We start from the raw sequence: 19,314 nt of genomic DNA, 5'->3' as shown, positions 1-19,314 counted from the left end.
GAATAAAAATGGTAAGAGTGGACATCCTTGTCTTGTTCCTGATCGTAGGGGAAAAGATCTCAGTTTTTCCCTATTGAGTATGATGTTAGCTGTGGGTTTTTCACATACAGCCTTTATTACGATGAGCCATGTTCTATATAAACTTCTTTATTGAAGGTTTTTATAATGAATGAATGTTGTACTTTGTCAAATGCTTTTTCTACATCTATTGAAATGATCACATGGCTTTTACCTTTTCTCTTACTGTGATGTATCACATTGATTTGTGAATATTTAATCATTCTTGCAACCTAGAAATAAATCCCACTTGATCCTAGTGAATGATTTTTTTTAATGTATTTTGGAATCTGTTTGGTAGGATTTTGTTGAGGATTTTTGCATCCATGTTCATCAAAGATATTGGCCTGTAGTTCTCTTTTTCTGTGTGTGTGTGGTGTTTATCTGGTTTTTGATATCAAGGTAATGCTGCCTTCATAGATTGAACTTAGAAGTTTTCCTTTTTCTTCAACTTTTTGGAATAGTTTGAGAAGACTAGATATTAACTCTCCTTTAAATGCTTGGTAGAATTTGTCAGTGAGGCCAACTGGTCCTGGACTTTAGTTTGTTGGGAGTTTTTTTTTAATTATTATTATTGATGTACATTCATTGTTGGTAATCAGTCTATTTAAATTTTCTGTTTCTTTCTGCTTTGGATGCTTGCTATTGTTTTTCATATATGCCTTTATAATATTGAGGTATGTTCCCTCTAAACCTACTATGTTGAGGTCTTTTGTCATGAATGGATGTTGTACTTTGTCAAATGCATTTTCTCCATCTCTTAAAATGATCATATGATTCTTAACCTTTCTCTTACTGATGAAATGTATCATGTTCATTGATTGCGAATACTGAGCCACCCTTAGAACCCAGGAATAAATCCCACTTGATTGTGGTGAATGAATTTTTAAGTGTATTGTTGGACTTGGTTTGCTACTTTTTTGTAGGGGTTTCTGTTTGCTAGTATTTTGTTAGGATTTTTCACATCTATGTTCATGAGAGATATTGGCCTGTAGTTCTCTTTTTTTGTGGTGCCTTTATCTGGTTTTGCTATCAAGGTAATGCTGGCTTCATAGAATAATAAAAACCCTCACGCGATAAAAATACTAGCAAACGAATCCAAAATGTATTAAACAAACTGGAAAACCTAGAAGAAATGGATACATTCCAAGAAAGATATAACCTACTAAAACTGAAACAGGAATCATTTCCTCCAATTGTTAAAATCAATTCTGGAAGAACTCTCAATATATATATTGGTAGTTAAAATGGATTGATGAACTATTTAAGGTATTAAACTGGTATTTGGAGCACAGGTTTCTGAATTATGACACAAACCACAAATATACTGGACAGAATACATGGACAATGGTCATTAGTAATTAAGAAAATCTAGTTTATGATTGAAGGCCAACGTGGACCTTTCTTCTCCCTAAACTCAACCAAATTACAGTAGCAAATGACTCTAAAACATGCTTGATAGTACCAGAGTCTGAAAAAAAAAAAAAAGGGAAGGGAAGGAAATATTTTTTCTGGAAGATTAATTTTTCCTAGGTGGCATGGTCATGTGGTTAGAAACTATCAGAGATTAGGCTGGAATCATCCTTATCTTTTATCTGAATCTGATTCAAAATGCCCTCTCTCTTGTAATTCTGCACTCCAAGCCTAGCTAGATCTTTCTTATCTAGTTTCAGAAAATGAAATCTAGAACTAAAAGCATCCTAACATCTTGAAAATATCCCTTGCTCACATACAGGATTGGGGTTTCTCAGCCTCTCATGGGCTCCATCCTCAGCTAAGCACCTTAAGAACTCTTCAGGGAATTCTCAGTCTCAGCAGAGGTCCCGAGGGAGAAGCTGAAGGCCTCTTCAAAAAGACCCTATATTTTAGAGACTACTCTTGTAACTGTGCTAGCACTCATCCTGAGTTCTGACTCATCTCTCCAGCTGTTGGTACATTCTTGTGTGGATTACAAGAAGAATCTGCAGATGCTCACTAACACACATGCTGATAATCTTGAACCCTTTTGTTTGCAATTATATGAGGAATGAGTCAGAGTAGGTCACAGTGTCACTGAAACCACTGTTTAACCCATCTCTCCTCTTTTCTGCCATAGACCTTAGGATGACAACCTTGGAACCCCAATAACTTAGAATTGAAGGGAGGATTAAGGATGTATGATATATTCTAGTGGAGGAATCTGCCAACACTTCTCTGATCCATTAATCTAGAAATGAGTGCCTTGGAGAAGAAAATGTAGTCACTGCAGTAAAAATTATTCTGTTTAATCCCTACTGCATCTCATATTTTTTCCAACCATTTGTTCACTTATGCATTTATTGAGTAAACTTTATTAAGTTCCAAATTTGTGCCCGAGTTGCAGTGTCTAGTCAGTTATACAGCAATTTCATCTCTCCACCACTAGTTATGGTTTGCTTTGATCGCTTTCCCTCCCATATATGGCACCCCTGCCTCTTACTCATCCCCAAAATATAATATGCAAGTAATTGGAAGACAAAATAATAGCAGACAGATACAATGGATACAACTTCTCACTAAGCAGCAGAATGATCCTTCCCTGTCTGGAAATACAGGAGTGACACAGATCATCTCCAAACATTTCTTCTCTTTCATGAACTCTGAAACGGCTCAACATAAGATGGATGGAAACCAGCTTCACTGTGAGTCTTCCGGCTGAAAAGCTACACATATATTTAAACTTGTTTGCTTCTCCCCTTAACTGATGGGAAATTCCCCTTCTTTCTTATCATTCCTTTTTAAAAATTCTGTTGCCATTGTCTGTCTTGATGTCAGAGCCAGAATACATTTTTTGCCGGTGCTGCCCTCAGCTTCCTCTGCAAATGCTGTGATAGTTCCTTTTCTTTCATAGCTTGTCTCCTTCTGGTCTCTACTTCTCTCCTTCATTCTCACTCCTTCCCTGAACTAACTTTGGAATCACAAAATAAGAGGGGTTTTATTATTACATTAATTATTGCACTATTATCTTATTATTACTTGTTTTGATTAACACATGCATGGCAAAACTTAGATATTGAATTTGTTTTGTCTTTATCCTTACTCTTTAATGTCCCTCTACTTTCCTGAGAAAAAAAGCAGCCTTTTGAAAAAGTACCCTGAACTCCCCATCTTTCCTTCTTAAAATATCCTGGTCTCTTCACTCATCTAAGATTTTCTCTTAGAAGGAAACTACAAACAATATACACTTTTTACTTATTCCTCCTCACCTACTGATAATTTAAGCCCTTAATCTTTCTCCAATCTATTGAAACATTCTCTACACAATTGACGATGCCCTCATCATCATAAGTGCAATGCCTTTTTAGAAACCCTCAACCTGCTATCCTTTTTTGTAGTCACAGTGGTAACATGACTTTGGTGATATAATACACTATTAATTTCATCCTGTTTCTCTGATTCTCCATTCTTGGTCTCTTTTAGGTATTTTAAGCTTTTAATGCATGTGATAAATAACATATTAGTCACACTATATTAATATACATAGAACCCATTATAGTATGTCCTGAATGCAATAAATGCAACTGAATAAAAGTTTGAAAGGCAGAAGTTAAACACAGCCCAGTTCAAGTATTATAGACACAGACTATACCTGTGTGTTATATTGATCCAAACCCCAAAGGCATAGCTTATGCTGAGAGACTTAAGATTTAGTTCCTCATTATAAGCTAAAGATTAGAGGATTTTCCTGACCATTTTAGGTTTCTCCTCTTTATTATTTCTGTTTCAGATCTGGTACATACTTCCTCTGCATCCTCATCTCTACATCTAGTCCCAGCTTAACCACCCCGATGTTAGAAACTCACATCTCTTCTGATATCTCTCAGAACTAAGCCCCAGTGTACCCTTTCCTAGAATTATTTGTTTTCTAAGATCCTGCTTCTTCTCAGATATTTCTCAGTTCTAGACTTCATATTTGCACAACACAATTTGCATCCTCAGTCACCAAAGGTTTTTATGTAGATTCAAGAAAGGCATCACTCCAGTCACAAGTTACAAGTTCAAGGAGTTCAACAGACATTTACTCAAGGTTTCCTCTGCATTCCCCTGAAGGCTAGGCATTGTGGAATAAAGCACAATCCCCAGCCATATTAAACATACATTTTAATACATATGATATGCACTTGATCCTAGTACACAATTATGCAAAATGGTATATATGTGATAAAGATTCTGAGTGCTTTAGTGATTCAATTGGAAATTTTTCTCAGAAAGGAGTATGAGAAAAAGGTGCCATCTGAGGTGACCTCATTAAACTGCGGAGAGCCCAATACTGGCAGACACACCACTATAAGACTAAATCATATGGCATCCATAGACTACAGAAATATCCTGTAAAAGTCCCTATCCTAGACTCTCCAGGAAAGGCTAATAGGTTAAGTCCCCCAATTCTTTCTCATTTCATCTGCAGACCCTTCCTCTCTCACTGTTCTCAGGACACAGGTGAGAATTCAGTTCTGTCACTCTCAAGGAATCCCATTTTATATTGCAGGTTGGTGAATACAAGATTGTAAAGCCATGACAATCTCTTATAATAGCAGCCTCCAAAAAGCCACTTTCTTCCTAACGGGCTTCCAAGGTCTGGAAGATCTCCACGGCTGGATCTCTATTCCCTTCTGCTTCATCTACTTGACAGTTATTGTAGGAAACCTTACCATCCTCCACGTCATCCGTACTGATGTCACCCTCCATGAACCCATGTACTATTTCTTGGCCATGCTGGCTCTGACAGATTTGGGCCTTTGTCTATCTACACTGCCCACTGTGTTGGGCATCTTCTGGTTTGATGCCAGAGAGATTGGCATCCCTGCCTGTTTCACTCAGCTCTTCTTCATCCATACTTTGTCTCTGGTAGAGTCCTCAGTTCTATTGTCCATGTCTATTGACCGCTATGTGGCCATCTGCAACCCATTGCGTTACTCCACAGTCTTGACCCCCACACGTATTGTCAGGATGGGGCTGACTTCAATGCTTAGAAGTGCCCTGCTCATCCTGCCATTGCCATTCCTCCTTAAACGCTTCCAGTACTGCCGCTCCCATGTGCTGGCCCATGCTTATTGTCTGCACCTAGAGATCATGAAGCTGGCCTGCTCTAGCATCATTGTCAATCACATATATGGGCTCTTTGTCGTGGCCTGCACTGTTGGTGTGGATTCACTGCTCATCTTCCTCTCCTATGCCCTCATCCTCCGCACTGTGTTAAGCATTGCATCCCGTCAGGAGCGACTTCGGGCCCTCAACACCTGCGTCTCCCACATCTGTGCTGTGCTACTCTTCTACATTCCTATGATTGGCTTGTCTCTTGTGCATCGCTTTGGTGAACATCTGCCCCGTATTGTACACCTCCTCATGTCTTATGTGTATCTGCTGGTACCACCTCTCATGAACCCCATTGTCTACAGTATCAAGACCAAGCAAATCCGCATTCGCATTGCTAAGAAGTTTGACTTTGTAAAATCTCTTAGGTGTTTTCGATAGAATTGGGTTAGGATGAAGGGAGGGATTTGGGGGCATAAAGCCTATTGATATTTTTAGCTTCCAGTGAATCAGTTAACAGATAACCTCCTCAAGCAGCTTCTAAAAATTTTCTGGTGATTCCAGCTGGTGCCTCAGCTGCTCTCCAGAAAGTCAGTAGTAATCCCTATAAGCAGCTTCTTGGAAAATTTCATCAGTCTCCCAGCAGGTGGTTGTCCACCAACCAGCTTCAGTCTAATTGTAGGCCAGCTTTGGCCTAGAACAATCTAGTGAACTCTGTCATTCAATGAGCTTCATTCACACTAGCCTTGAGGAAAATTCTTCCCCTGAAAACTTGTTTCTTCTTTAAAGACTCTCCCTCAGCCCTAGGGTATCCTTTATGGTTCTTTCTTTCCCACTCTTAGTTGATTTCATTGCTGTAATCTCTTGTTAATAAATCTTTATATGAAATATTTCTGTTAAAATTACTGTGTGGTTTCTTTCTTCTGATTGGACCCTAACTTACACACCACTCAAGTAATTTCTTTGTTTTATAAGATTTACCCTACATTTTGATCTAGTACTTTAAAGGAACCAGTCAGCATTTAGGAACCATGATTTGCTAAATGAATCCTATTCACTGTGAAACTCATACTCTCTGGGTCTCAGATTCATCTCTCCTATGCCTCAGCCAGTTGAAGTTAAAGATTTTCTTCCAGAATCTTCCAGAGGCTTTGCACCACCCTTGAACTCACATCTATTGAAGAGTTTTTACAAAACTAAGTTTCAAAAGGCAGTATGAGAGCAACTTAAAACCAAAGTTGATAAAAAAAAATAATATCCTGTGTTGATGCCTGAATGTACGTTCAAAATTCTGTCAGAGGACATATGTTCATTAGGGGTTTGGGAGCATTCTCTAATGTGTATACATTTTAACTTTCAAAATAAATACAACTCTCTGTATTTCCTCCCCCTCCCCAGACTGATTAGCTGGGAAATAATGATAAAAATAATAGTGACAATTGTGGCAATAGCAGCTAATAATTATTGAGCATCTACTATATACTACAGAATGTCTCAAAGCACTTGCATGCAATATTCAATTTGACTCTCCTTTGGAAATTAAAATGGCAGAGTCAAAATTTTAAAAGAAGATTTTTGTCAGTTATAAAAACTTACTTCAGGAGGGTGTTCTCCAGGTAGCAGCTATGTGACTGCTATATCTTGATTATTTAATTATTGTCACACCAAAATTAGGACTTTTCTTTTGTACAGCACTATAACCTACCATCTAGATCAAAAATTGGCACGTGTATTTCTGAAGCATGGCCTCCCAGACACTTAAGTAGGGTAGAAAAAACCTCACTACGAGTAAAAAAGGTATGCCTTATAAAAACTCCAGGAATATTCCTTGAAAAGCATGCTTATAAGACACATTTTTAAGTGGTCATGATTACCTACTTACTACAACATGGAATATCAATCCTTTTGTTAAAACTTTAGTTTCTCAAACTATTTTTATTCAATGCTATCTTATCACTTAGGATAGCCAATTTCTTCTTAATTCTTATATAATCCTTTTAGATAGGAGGTTCAATGAGGTAAATTACTGTAACCATTATCACATCTAATAAATGCAAAACTACATACAAGTCTGTCAGATCACAAAAACTAAACTTTTGGCATTGTGCTGTTGAGAGTTTCTGGGCTCCAGTTTTCCCACATATGCTAACGTTTCAGATGAATGGGCATCTATTTTCCCTCAGTAGAGACAAAGGTAAAAAGGGATGTAAAACAGCATGGCATGTTCCTGGGAACCATTGTGGGCATTCTGTAAAGACAGATGGGCAACAACTTTACTCACACTAGGGTGCACCAGAGGAGAAATATTATTTATTTTCTTTTTACATCATCCATCTTCTTCATAAACATCTACTAACTTGCAATAACCACAATTTTAAAACCATACTAAAATTTTAAAAAGGCAACACTAATTTTTGCCCCAGTCTGTCTAAGTCCAGTCCATTAATATTCTCTTTTGGCCCTTTTAGTCTCTCCTAGTAGGTCTTTCCTCAAGGGAGCATCCTTACATACAAGGTATTTCCTTACATTTTGCCTCTACCTTGTTTCTTTTCCCTACTTTTTTCTGAGCTAGGAGATATGAGCTTTTTTTTTTTTCCCTGATCTCTCCCCATATCATATCCCATTTTTCCCTCATAGAAGCTGAATAGCTAAGATTTAAATCAGGCAGGATATCTTCCTGTAATATAATTAGAAGGAAAGCTGTTGGAAGATTAATGCAATCTCTTTCTCTCTTTCCATAACATCTGAAACTCAAACCTATTTTCTTCCAAAACATATCTAACACTACCTCTTTTCTCAATGCTTGGACTCAGAGGCTGTAAATAAATATTGCTTGTGTATTTTTATGGGGGCAGTGAGGAGGTATTATTTGTTATAAAATATTTGTTAAATAGGATGCATGGAAAAACAGATGTTATGGGGGAATTGTGCCCCCTCTACCTCGTATGTTGAAGTCCCAACCCTCAGTACCTCAGAAAGTAACTATATTTGGAGGTAAGGTCTTTAGGAGATAATAAGTTAAAATGAGGCCTTTAGGGTTGGCCCTAATCCAATATGACTCATGTCCATATAAGAAGAGCAAGAGACATCAAGGATATTCATGCATAGAAGAAAGGCCATGTGAGGACACAGAAAGAAGGTGGCCATCTGCAAGCCAAGGAGAGAGGCCTCAGAAGAAACCAAACCCATCAACACCTTGATCTTGGACTTTGCTGGCCTCCAGAACTGTGAGAAAATAAATATCTATTGCTAAAGCCACCCAGTCTGTGTTATTTTGTTATGGTGGTCCTAGCAAACTAATACAAGAATTAACTGTGTTTTGAAATGAATTCCAGGTTAAAGGTCAAGACTTAATTATAGAGGGAATAAAAAATTCTGGAATCAGAATAGAAAACACATCATAAAGACAAGAATATATGAAAATTCTTATACTTTTGTGGTTGTGACTAATGTCAGTTTCTGATTCTGTATTATAGGGATGAGGCCCAGAAATCTTCATTTTAACAAGCAATACAGTTGATTCTGATCCTGATTATTTGGTGACTCTGATTTGAGAAACACTGCTTCATAACACTTAAATGTGTCTACAATGTGCTTGACTAAAAATTAATGGAATGTGACCACAAGAGGAAGTCCAGAACATTCTAAGGAGATCCTTCAGGCTAATTAATTTTTTTCTCTCTTTTTTTTTTTAATTTTTTCTCTTTTTTCTTCAGGCTAATTAGTTGGAATAGCCTCTTATGGTTGGTCTGGGAATCTGGGACATTCCTTAATATTTTTACCTTTATATTCCCAAATTAGATTCAATAAGCTAGATACTAATTAGCTGAAATGGCCCTCCATTCCTCTCTCTAAAATGTCTTGCTCATCAGCTTTCAAAGTCCAAAAAATGGATTATTAATTCTTCATATCCCTGTATTGACATATAAAACTCCTTGGTTTAACTATCTTTTTCAGGAGCTCATGTTGCCCCTTCTGGGCATAAGAATGAATTTGCTTTTCCAATTAGCTCCTGGATGTCTAGAAACAAAGTGCTGAGTTCTCTGTCTGTGTGGATCAGAGACAGAAGGAAGAGTCCTTGAGTGTAGGCAGAAGTCAGAAGCATATAGGGTTACTTGGGACACCAAGAATCAATGCTATCACAAATTTTCTAGGCACCTGGTCTGACTCCTTTCTTCTCTTTTAGTGATAGGTGAAGCATTGAATTAAAAAGCCCATTTTGGGGCAGCCCGGGTGGCTCAGCGGTTTAACACCGCCTTCAGCCCAGGGAGAGATCCTGGAGACCCGGGATCGAGTCCCACATCAGGCTCCCTGCATGGAGCCTGCTTCTCCCTCTGCCTGTGTCTCTGCCTCTCTCTCTCTCTCTCTCTCTCTCTCTCTCTCTCTATGTGTGTGTGTCTCTCATGAATAAATAAATAAATAAATAACCTTTAAAAAATAAAAAATAAAAAGCCCCTTTTGATGTTAAAGTTATATATACTCACAATATACACTGTCATACCTAATATGTATATATTGTTATGATACATCATATATAAAACACTATCAAAACCCCCACTCTGCTTTCCTGAAGTTTCAGGGTTGTTCAAAATTTCACAAGATCTTTAAAAAGTAGCTACAGTGTGCAACATCTTCTGGGATTCCCATGTTGATATCTCAAAAGACTCTTCTCCTCTTTCCTTTATCCCCAGAGTATAAGATAATGAGGTGCAGAGAGCCAGTCCTAGTAGGAAATTCATTAAAGATTCTTGAAAGAATCTCAATGGGGACCTCAGGCAATTTCATAAAAATCAGGGAGTTCAAAATCCATCCTCCAGTGTCTCCACTGTACTCAGAGCCTCTAATTTTAGCCTTTCTTCTTCCCTGTTGCAAGGCCTGGAAGCTCTGGATATAACTTTGGTAGGTGAGACAGGTGTCTGGTGCTGAGTCGTGGAAGCGAAAGAGGTCCCAGAAAGCTCCACCTGAGCTCTGGAAAAGGGGAGGGAGGGAAGGGCATTTGAGGCACAAAAGAGGCTATAGAGGGTGCCTGTGGAAGGTGGTGACTACTGCAGTCAGATCTCACTGACCATACCCAGGTCTCGTTTTAGCACTAGTCTAGCAAAGAGACAACAGCTTTCTCACACTCATTCACTTCCTTGACTTCCTGCCCAGAGAGTTGCCTTATGTGTGGCAATGTAGGATTATTACTGAGACCCAGGGAGACAGACAAATTAGGCAGACAAAACTGAGATACAGGAATGATATGAGCTATTGGTTGGTCTCTACCCCTTAACCTCAGACACGAGGTTAGCAGAATCAGGAGTTATTTTCAAGAAGCAGAGACAGAAGGCTAGGGAGTAGAGTGGCCTGAAAGAAAAACTTGTCTGTGACATGAAAGGATGTTTTCCTGAGTGACCACAGAGTCTAAGTGATAGAATTAGAAGCAGCTATTGAACTTGCCTAAATCCCTCTAAGAAGTATTCTCCAAGAACAACTGTGAGCAGACCATTTGTTAAATTTCCAAAACCCCTCTACTCTAGACAACTGCTTTTTGAACTGCCAAGAAATAATGAAATCCTCACCAAATCTGATATTGGATACTCTGAAGACCTTTAAATAAAAAGCCCTTAGAATAGTTACCTGACTAAAATCTCTCCAGCCAATAGGCTAAAGATGATCTTTCCCAGGTAGATGTCTCCTGACTTCACTATCTACATTTTTTTTTTTTTTATGTCCGGATTCTTTCCTTCAAATTATTCTAACTCTATCACTCTCTCTCTCTCTCTCTGATTTTTATTCTACCCTATTCCCTTTAAAATATGAGGCACATGGGATGCCTGGGTGGCTCAGCAGTTGAGTGTCTGTTCAGGGTGTGATCCTGGGATCCGGGATCGAGTCCCACATCGGGCTCCTGGCGAGGAGCCTGCTTCTCCCTCTGCCTGTGTCTCTGCTTCTGTCTCTCATAAATAAATAAATAAATAAATAAATAAATAAATAAATAAATAAACAAACAAATAAATAAATTTTTAAAAAATAAAATAAAATGTGAGGCACAAATTCTGATTCCAAAGAGAGTCCATATCTGGCAGCCCAGGTGGCTCAGCGGTTTAGCACCACCTTTGGCCCAGGGTGTGACCCTGGGTTCTGGGATTGAGTCACAAGTCAGGCTCCCTGCATGGAGCCTGCTCCTCCCTCTGCCTGTGTTTCTGTCCTCCCCCCGCCCCCGCCGTGTGTGTCTCATGGATAAATAAATAAAATCTTTTAAAAAAACAAAGAGAGTCCATCTTAAGCTAAAAGAAGGTGGGGCAAGAAGACTTTTGATATTTCTATCATTTGTCATTCAATCTTCATCCATCTGGGGCTGTCTCAGCTTTAAAAACTGCCCAGATGTATTAACCTAAATGCTTCCAAGTTTTTAGAATGCTCCTTGGAGCTCCAGAGATTTAAGTTTGAATTCCCACTCTGTCAATGATTTATGCTATGACTTTATGCACATTATCAAATTCTGTAAGCCTCTCTCCTCATTTGCAAATCAAGATAATAACAGTAATGTGCAGGGTTTTTCTAAGGTCTAAATGTTATTTCTTCTGTAATGCTCCTAGTACAGCATCTGGCAAACCATAGATGTTCATCAGGTATTATAAATAAAGTTTTATATTATTAAATAATGTATACTATTCCTTCACTACCCTACTTAATTTTCATGTCAAGACATTTTCTGCCTTAAGTTTTATGACTTATATCATTAACCACCATGTAGCTTGCCTGTCTCTGACAGGTAAGTTTATCACAGCTCTTCTGAATTCACTTTGATGAATGATGTGGTGACCATTGATCATGACCAAAGCAGAAGCTGAGGAACAACACACAAGAGCCAATCTGACCTTCAAGTGGACAGTGAGTTAATGACACTGGCTACTAATTTCACTGGTATTTGGAGTGAGGAAGAAAATACCTTCATATATATTTGTGTATGTGTCTCTAGTAGGTTTGTTTGTTAATTTAGCTAAAGAGTCAGCACTTTTTTTGGAGGTCTATTAAGCCCTTGATTTTATGCTTGCTGCTTCTAGTTGACAGTGAATTGTCCTCTATGCAGGAAGAAAGTATAATGGTTGTTGAGATTCTGGAATCTAGAGAAAAATTGGATCTCGGTTCAAATCCCGTTTTGGCTGTTTACTATATCTTTGATCTTAGAAATAGTAAATTTTTCTAATCCGTTTCTTCATCTATAATATGGTACTATTAATAGAACTTTATTCACAAGATTTTTTAAAGGAATAAAACATATACCAATTTAGTAACAGCGAACTAAATACATTTAACTGTTACTCATGCATTAAAAAAAATGCTGAGTGCCTACTGTGTACCTGGACATATTCTAAGACTGTCTTCACAGAAGTAAGCAAAACAAAGTCTCTGCCCTTCCTAAGCTTACATTCTAGTGGAATTGTTATTTGGGAGTAGGCATGTCACTGCTCTGAAAGTCAGGAGGCTTAAATTGGCATAAGACCTTTACCCAGTGACTGTACTCTCCTGAGCTTTCATTTCTTAATCTAGAGAAGAGTAAGTCCAACTAGCACTATTGCCTTCTATTCTGTGGATTCTCATGGACTCTGCCTTGCAATTGAAGGTGTAGCCATGGTTGATGATGCTTCAGTCTTTCCTCCTACCTAGTTTCATAGCAGTTGAATTCTAGATCTCCAGGGAATGCAGGTCACTGACTGATAGGAAGATCGGAGTTTTAATATGGTACTTCAGCACCAAGAATTATGTATGTTACAGACAGCCATTCATTCACTCTCCAGTTCTTCCTGGAATTCTGTGAGCTGAGTAGCACATATGAGCTCTCTGGATCAAGCTAGGCTTCCAGAAGTGGAAAACCAGATGAGAAGGTGAGTGAAGGACTCATCTGTGTCTAAGATTAGAAATTGTATGTGGTTAATGAAGTTAAACAAAAGCAGAAAAAGGAGAAGGAGAGAGAAGAAAGAAGAAAGAAAGAGAAAGAAAGAGAGAGAGAAAGAGAGAGAGAGAAGAAAGAAAGAAAGAAAGAAAGAAAGAAAGAAAGAAAGAAAGAAGGAAGGAAGGAAGGAAGGAAGGAAGGAAGGAAGGAAGGAAGGAAGGAAGGAAGAAAGAAAGAAAGAAAGAAAGAAAGAAAGAAAGAAAGAAAGAAAGAAAGAAAAGAGAGAGAGAGAGGGAAGGAGGGAGGGAGGGAGGGAGGGAGGGAGGAAGGAAGGGAGGGAGGGAGGAATAGTAAGTAAGGTAAGAGAAGGGAAAGAAAGAGAAGTTGAAAGAAAGGTTGGAATATTAGTGAGCATCCTGGCAGAAAAGAGGCAGGTGAGGAGCATTTACTTAAAGATCTTCTCAAAATGGGTAGGCAAGGTTAGGTATAACCAAAAAGAATAGTGAAGATTCTCAGGACTCTTAGCTTGAAGGAAAGAAAAAAATTCTAAAACAATGTTCAGAGGGAATAGGGACCAGAAGAAAATGACCTCTGGAAGAGACATACAATTCTAGATCTACCTGATTCTAATGTTTGGTTTGGTTTGGTTTCTAACTTCTTCCCAGTTATAATCCATAGCTTTTTCTGAATTCATTTCAGGAATTTGGAAGGAATCCAATTTTCCTCTTCCCTCCACACACAATGACTTTGGGATCCCTGGAAAGCAGCAGCAACATTTCCTCCACCTTTCTGCTGAGTGGCATTCCTGGGCTGGAGCACATGCACATCTGGATCTCCATCCCACTGTGCTTTATATACCTGGTTTCCATCCTGGGTAACTGTACAATCCTTTTTATCATTAAAACAGAGCCCTCACTCCATGAGCCTATGTACCTCTTCTTGTCCATGCTGGCTGTGACTGACCTGGGTCTGTCACTTTGCACCCTCCCTACAGTGCTGGGCATCTTTTGGATTGGAGCACGAGATATTGGTCATGATGCTTGTTTTGCTCAGCTCTTTTTTATTCACTGCTTGTCCTTCCTGGAGTCCTCTGTGCTACTATCCATGGCCTTTGACCGCTTTGTGGCCATTTGTCGCCCCTTGCACTATGCTTCCATTCTCACCAACACTGTCATTGGCAGGATTGGCCTGGCTTCCCTAGGCCGCAGTGTAGCACTCATTTTTCCATTGCCTTTTATGCTCAAAAGATTCCCCTATTGTGGCTCTCCAGTTCTCTCACATTCTTATTGTCTCCACCAGGAAGTGATGAAATTGGCCTGTGCAGACATCAAAGCCAACAGTGTCTATGGGATGTTTGTCATTGTTTCAACAGTGGGTATAGACTCACTGCTCATTCTCTTCTCTTATGCCCTGATCCTGCGTACTGTGCTGTCCATTGCATCCAGGGCTGAGAGATTCAAAGCTCTTAACACCTGTGTTTCTCACATATGTGCTGTGCTCCTCTTCTACACTCCCATGATTGGCTTGTCTGTCATCCACCGCTTTGGGAAGCAGGGATCTCATCTGGTCCAGGTGATCATGGGCTTTGTATACCTTCTATTCCCTCCTCTGATGAACCCCATCGTCTACAGTGTGAAGACCAAACAGATCCGAGATCGTGTAACCCATGCTTTTTGTTGCTAACTGGTCTAGTCTTAGAGGCACTAATCCCTTAAGTGTACTTTGTTCCTCTATCCTTTATAATATCTAATGTGCATGAGATAGAGGAGACTATTACTCAATGAATACATTGAATGATCAGGGAGGAATGATCAAGGAATGATCAAGAAGTCACAGCTCTTGCAGAATTAACTCTGCTCTGATGGGAGGAAAACACAATGCATTACAACATGGCAGATTGTATTTCCCAATAATAGCCACAGAGGTATTTATAATCCTACGTTCTCCTCTAGAAACTTGTGACTCCTCCATCAAGAGATGGAATCCGTTTTTCTTTCCTCATAACTGTATAGGACTTTGTAACTGCCTCAATGAATTGAGTGTTTTAGAAGTGACCCTATAAGACTCTTGAGGCTACATCATAAAAGGTGATACGTTTTCCATTGGTATACACCTCCCTCACACTCTTCCTCTTTTTCTATCTCTATATTTATATCCATCTATGTCTCTATCTATCTCACTTTTTGAACATGGCCACCATACTGAGAGGAAGCTGAGACCACATGGAGAAGCCACATGTAGATGTCTCAGTCAATAGACCAAGCTAAGGTCTCAGCCTTAGCTGGATCATTATCAACTACTAGTGAGTGAACAAATCTTCCTATTATTCCAACCTCTATTTTTCCTGTCTTTCCAGGTGAAACCCAATAAATTAATCAATCCTACTCTGAACCCAGCCCAAGTTGCAGATTTGCAAGCTCAATAAATGTTTGTTTGTTTGTTTGTTTGTTTCAGACATGAAATTTTGGGATGATTTGTTATATAGCCATATGTTAATTGTGTTGTTCAAAGTAAAAAGAATTAATAGAGGAGCAAAAAGAGAAATATCTTCTTCAAGCTGAGGGAACACAATGTGAGGAAAGATTTCTATGAGTCGACACAGTAGCCATCCTTAAGGAACATACTGGAGTAGGGCAGTCTTATCTGAAGGAATAGAATTTGCAAAGCTGGGACAGAGGTGAGAGAGAGAAAAATGTATTCAAGGAAATATCCAAAGTTGTTTTTGTTATCATTGTCCTCTAACATGTCAGGGAAAAGTAGAGAACAGGAGTGGAGGAAGAGAAGGTGGAAAGTAGAAAGAGGTTGAGGCACTTACCATATTGAGAAGGTCATAAACCAATGAACTAAAGAGAGATAATTCCTTATACCCTCTGATCTATTAGAATTTTACCACTATTCTTCCCTAGAAAAAAATTATCTTTCAAAACCTAAATGTGAGACCTGAATCCATAAAAATCCTAGAACACAGGCGTTTATTTCTCTGACATCAGTCACAGCAATATTTTTCTAGATATATCTCATGAGGCAAGGTAAATAATAGTAAACTATTGGGACTTTATTTTTATTAAAATAAAAAGCTTCTGCACAGTGAGAGAAAAAAATCAACAAAATTTAAAGGCAATCTTCTAGAGAAGATATTTGCAAATGACATATCTTATAAGAGTTAGTATCCAAATTATATAAAGAACTGATACAAATCAACACCCAAAAACCAAATAATCCAATTAAAAATAGGCAGAAGACATGAACAGACATTTCTCCAAAGAAGACATACAGATGGCGAACAGATATATGAAAAGATGCTCAACATTACTCATTGTCAGGGAAATGCAAATCAGAACCACAATAAGATATCATCTCAAACTTGTCAGAATGGTTAAAATAAAAAATATAAGAAAGAACAAGTGTTGGCAAGAATGTGGAGATATAGGAACCCTCTTACAATATTGATGGGAATCCAAACTGGTATAGCCACTGTGGAAAACAGTATGGAGGCTCCTCAAAAAGTTAAAAATAGAACTATTCTATAATCCAGTAATTGCATTACTGAGATATTTACCCCAAAATACAAAAACACTAATTCAAAGGGATACATGCACCCCTGCTTATGAGTGTATTATTTACAACAGCCAAATTATAGAAACAGCCCAATTGTCCATCAGTAGATGAATGGATAAAGAATATTACACACACACACACACACACATAACATATATAACCAAATAACATATATATGTCTTATGTTATGTGTGTGTGTATATATATACATATAACAATACATATAACAATATATGTACATATAACAATAGCATGTATATATATGTTATTCAGCCATTAAAAAAGGATGATATCTTGCCATTTGCAACAATGCGAGCAGAGCTAGAGAGCACAATGGTAAGTGAAATAAGCCAGTCAGAGAAAGACAAATACCCTCTTATTTCACTAACATACAAAATTTAAGAAACAAAACAAAGAAGGAAAAAAAAGACAAAGAGGGACAAACCAAAACTCTTAACTATAGAGAACAAACTGATGGTTACCAGAAGAGAGGTGGGTAGAAAGATGGGTGAAATAGGTTATGGGGATTAAAGAGTACACTTTTCATTATGTGCACTAAATAATGTACAGAATTGTTGAATCATTTTTTTTGTTGTTGAATCATTTATGTTGTACACTTGAAACTAATATAATACTGTATGCTAAATATACTGAAATTAAAAACTTAATAAAAACTATCTTTTGAGTAATATATGTTAATATAGTATTTGGAATTTCGTCTTATTGGTATCTGTGAGGAAAACAAGCCTGAGTAAAATGCTGCTGAGTAGGGTTTTGAGCATCTAAAGGGAAGATTGAGGATGTCATGTGCAGGATCAAGAAAGACACTGACAATGGGCCAGAGATTAAAGCCTCTACTACTAAGTTTATGTGGAGTCAGTTCTCATATGAAGTTGAACTTAATTTGAGGCTATCTAGTGAACCTGACATTTAACTCTTGACAGTTTATGTCTTCCTCAACATTGCGTTATTCTGTCTGACATAAGAAAGCTGTTTCTACAATGATGGGGTATATGTGAACCTTGGGTGTTACATGTGGAAGATCCAAGGATACTTAGGCAAAACAAATAGAATAAAATAGAATATGTCTGTGAATGTCATGAGTGGTTTGTATTTTGGGTGTCTGTGTACACACAAAACTTCAGGAAAACCATGAAGCCACTGCGAATTCCAAAGCAAGCATACAATTCCACAGCTGGGCTTTATATCTGTGCTGTGTACTTGCAAATTTTAGTCCTACATGGGAGTCATGTTCTCTTACATCTTAAGCAAATTAGAAGGTTCTTGTGACATTAGAAAGAATACTGTACTTGGAATTCATTTTAGAAAGTTCTGTTAATTTACTTATATGAGGTCAATTTTCTATTAAAATGAATTTAACAATAGCAATGTCCATCCCCCATGGATCTCTACAAAATTTAAATATATGATATATATGAATGTTTTGAATAAAATTATTAGCATGTTTTTCAGCTCACATAAATTTTACTTTCATTCCTAAAATTAAACCTAACACACAGAGTAAAACATATCACAGAAAATGTATGATTAATAAGAGGGAGCCCTGGAACAGCCCTGAAGGATTGGAGAACCATGGATAATTTTCCAGAGGGGCTGACTTAGCTGTTTTAAAGGACATGCAGAAGTTAGATTGGCAAAAATATGTGGGTGGAGGAATATTCCTTCATTCCATAAATAATGCTGAGTATGCCATTTTCTGGGCAGAATCTCCATTCTAGGATCACAATGTGCAAAACAACAAAAGACTATGCTTTCGATTTACATTTGGGAGACACAGACAATAGAAAAGTAAATGGTTAACTATTTCAGACCGTGCCAAGTGCTCTGACAGAAATAAAGCAGGATACTGGATAGAAAGAGACTGGATAGAAAGAGATAGAAAGAAATGTGTGAGCAGGGGAGACCTCTATAAGGAGGAATTTACAAGCAAAATTCTATATTATGCGATGGAATGAGATATGAAAAAATTTAAAGGAAGAGCCTTCTACAACTGCAGAGCTGAACCAGAGCATGTGACAAGGGCCTGAGGTGGAAATAAACTTCAGTGTTCTAGGAACAGCAAAAGGACTAGTGTGGCTAGAGCTATGTGAACAAGAAACTACACTAACTGATGGAAAAGTAGCAAGTAATTGATATGAAAACCAGGAGAAGGGAGTGCTAAGCAAAGCTGATATTTCAAGGTCACTGTTAGAAGAAGTTCTCCTTCATATAGGAAGTGAAAACATAACTGAACAGCTGTGACCATAAGAAGTGGTTAGAAATGGTCTCAGGGACCTGGGATCAAGCACTTGTATCCAAGATCATAATCATTAAACTTTGCATGTATCTAACCCAGGCCTGATGAGAATGGGGAAGGGATGAATTGCACCTTCCCTTGAGAATCCTGGGGCCCGAACTCCTTGAAAAGGTTATTGAACAGAGATGCAATAATTGCTGCAGGTTATGAGACTGCCATCAAGCATGGATAACAGCTTTTATGATGAAGTGTTCACTGAAGAGGTAGGAGACAGTTGTTGACTTCAGATCCTTCCATCTTACACAAGCTTACATCAGCTGTCTCCCAACTCTTGAATTTTTTTAATGTTATATTTATTTTTATTCTTTTGAAATATTTTACTTATTTATTCATGAGAGACATACAGAGAGAGGCAGAGATATAGGCAGACAGAGAAGCAGACTCCCTGTGGGGAACCCAATGTGGGACTTGATCCCAGGACCCCAGGATTACGCCCTGAGCCAAAGGCAGA

The 19,314-nt window shown here is 38.2% G+C and overlaps 2 protein-coding genes across 2 annotated transcripts; both read left to right on the top strand.

Moving 5' to 3' along the window:
- The first annotated feature begins 2,575 nt into the window (after positions 1 to 2,575).
- On the top strand, positions 2,576 to 14,671 carry LOC112667850 (olfactory receptor 51G2). Its single transcript, XM_025459907.3, has 3 exons — positions 2,576 to 2,717; positions 12,894 to 12,980; positions 13,688 to 14,671. The coding sequence occupies exon 3, from the start codon at positions 13,730 to 13,732 to the stop codon at positions 14,669 to 14,671; it is 942 nt and encodes a 313-aa protein (XP_025315692.1). The 5' UTR covers positions 2,576 to 2,717; positions 12,894 to 12,980; positions 13,688 to 13,729.
- LOC112667324 (olfactory receptor 51G1) lies at positions 4,582 to 5,550 on the top strand. Its single transcript, XM_025458911.1, has one exon. It carries the CDS (start codon positions 4,591 to 4,593, stop codon positions 5,548 to 5,550), a length of 960 nt encoding a protein of 319 aa, XP_025314696.1. The 5' UTR covers positions 4,582 to 4,590.
- Positions 14,672 to 19,314: the final 4,643 nt, after the last annotated feature.

The sequence above is a fragment of the Canis lupus genome, chromosome 21 (genome assembly GCF_003254725.2).
Source record: "Canis lupus dingo isolate Sandy chromosome 21, ASM325472v2, whole genome shotgun sequence".
NCBI classification, from domain to species: domain Eukaryota; kingdom Metazoa; phylum Chordata; class Mammalia; order Carnivora; family Canidae; genus Canis; species Canis lupus.
Note: the sequence above shows the minus strand (reverse complement) of the source record. Positions and strands in the feature narration are given on the sequence as shown.

Coding starts and splice junctions, on each gene's coding strand:
- LOC112667324 (XM_025458911.1), top strand. CDS start 4,591: ATGACAATCTCTTATAATAGCAGCCTCCAAAAAGCCACTTTCTTCCTA.
- LOC112667850 (XM_025459907.3), top strand. CDS start 13,730: ATGACTTTGGGATCCCTGGAAAGCAGCAGCAACATTTCCTCCACCTTT.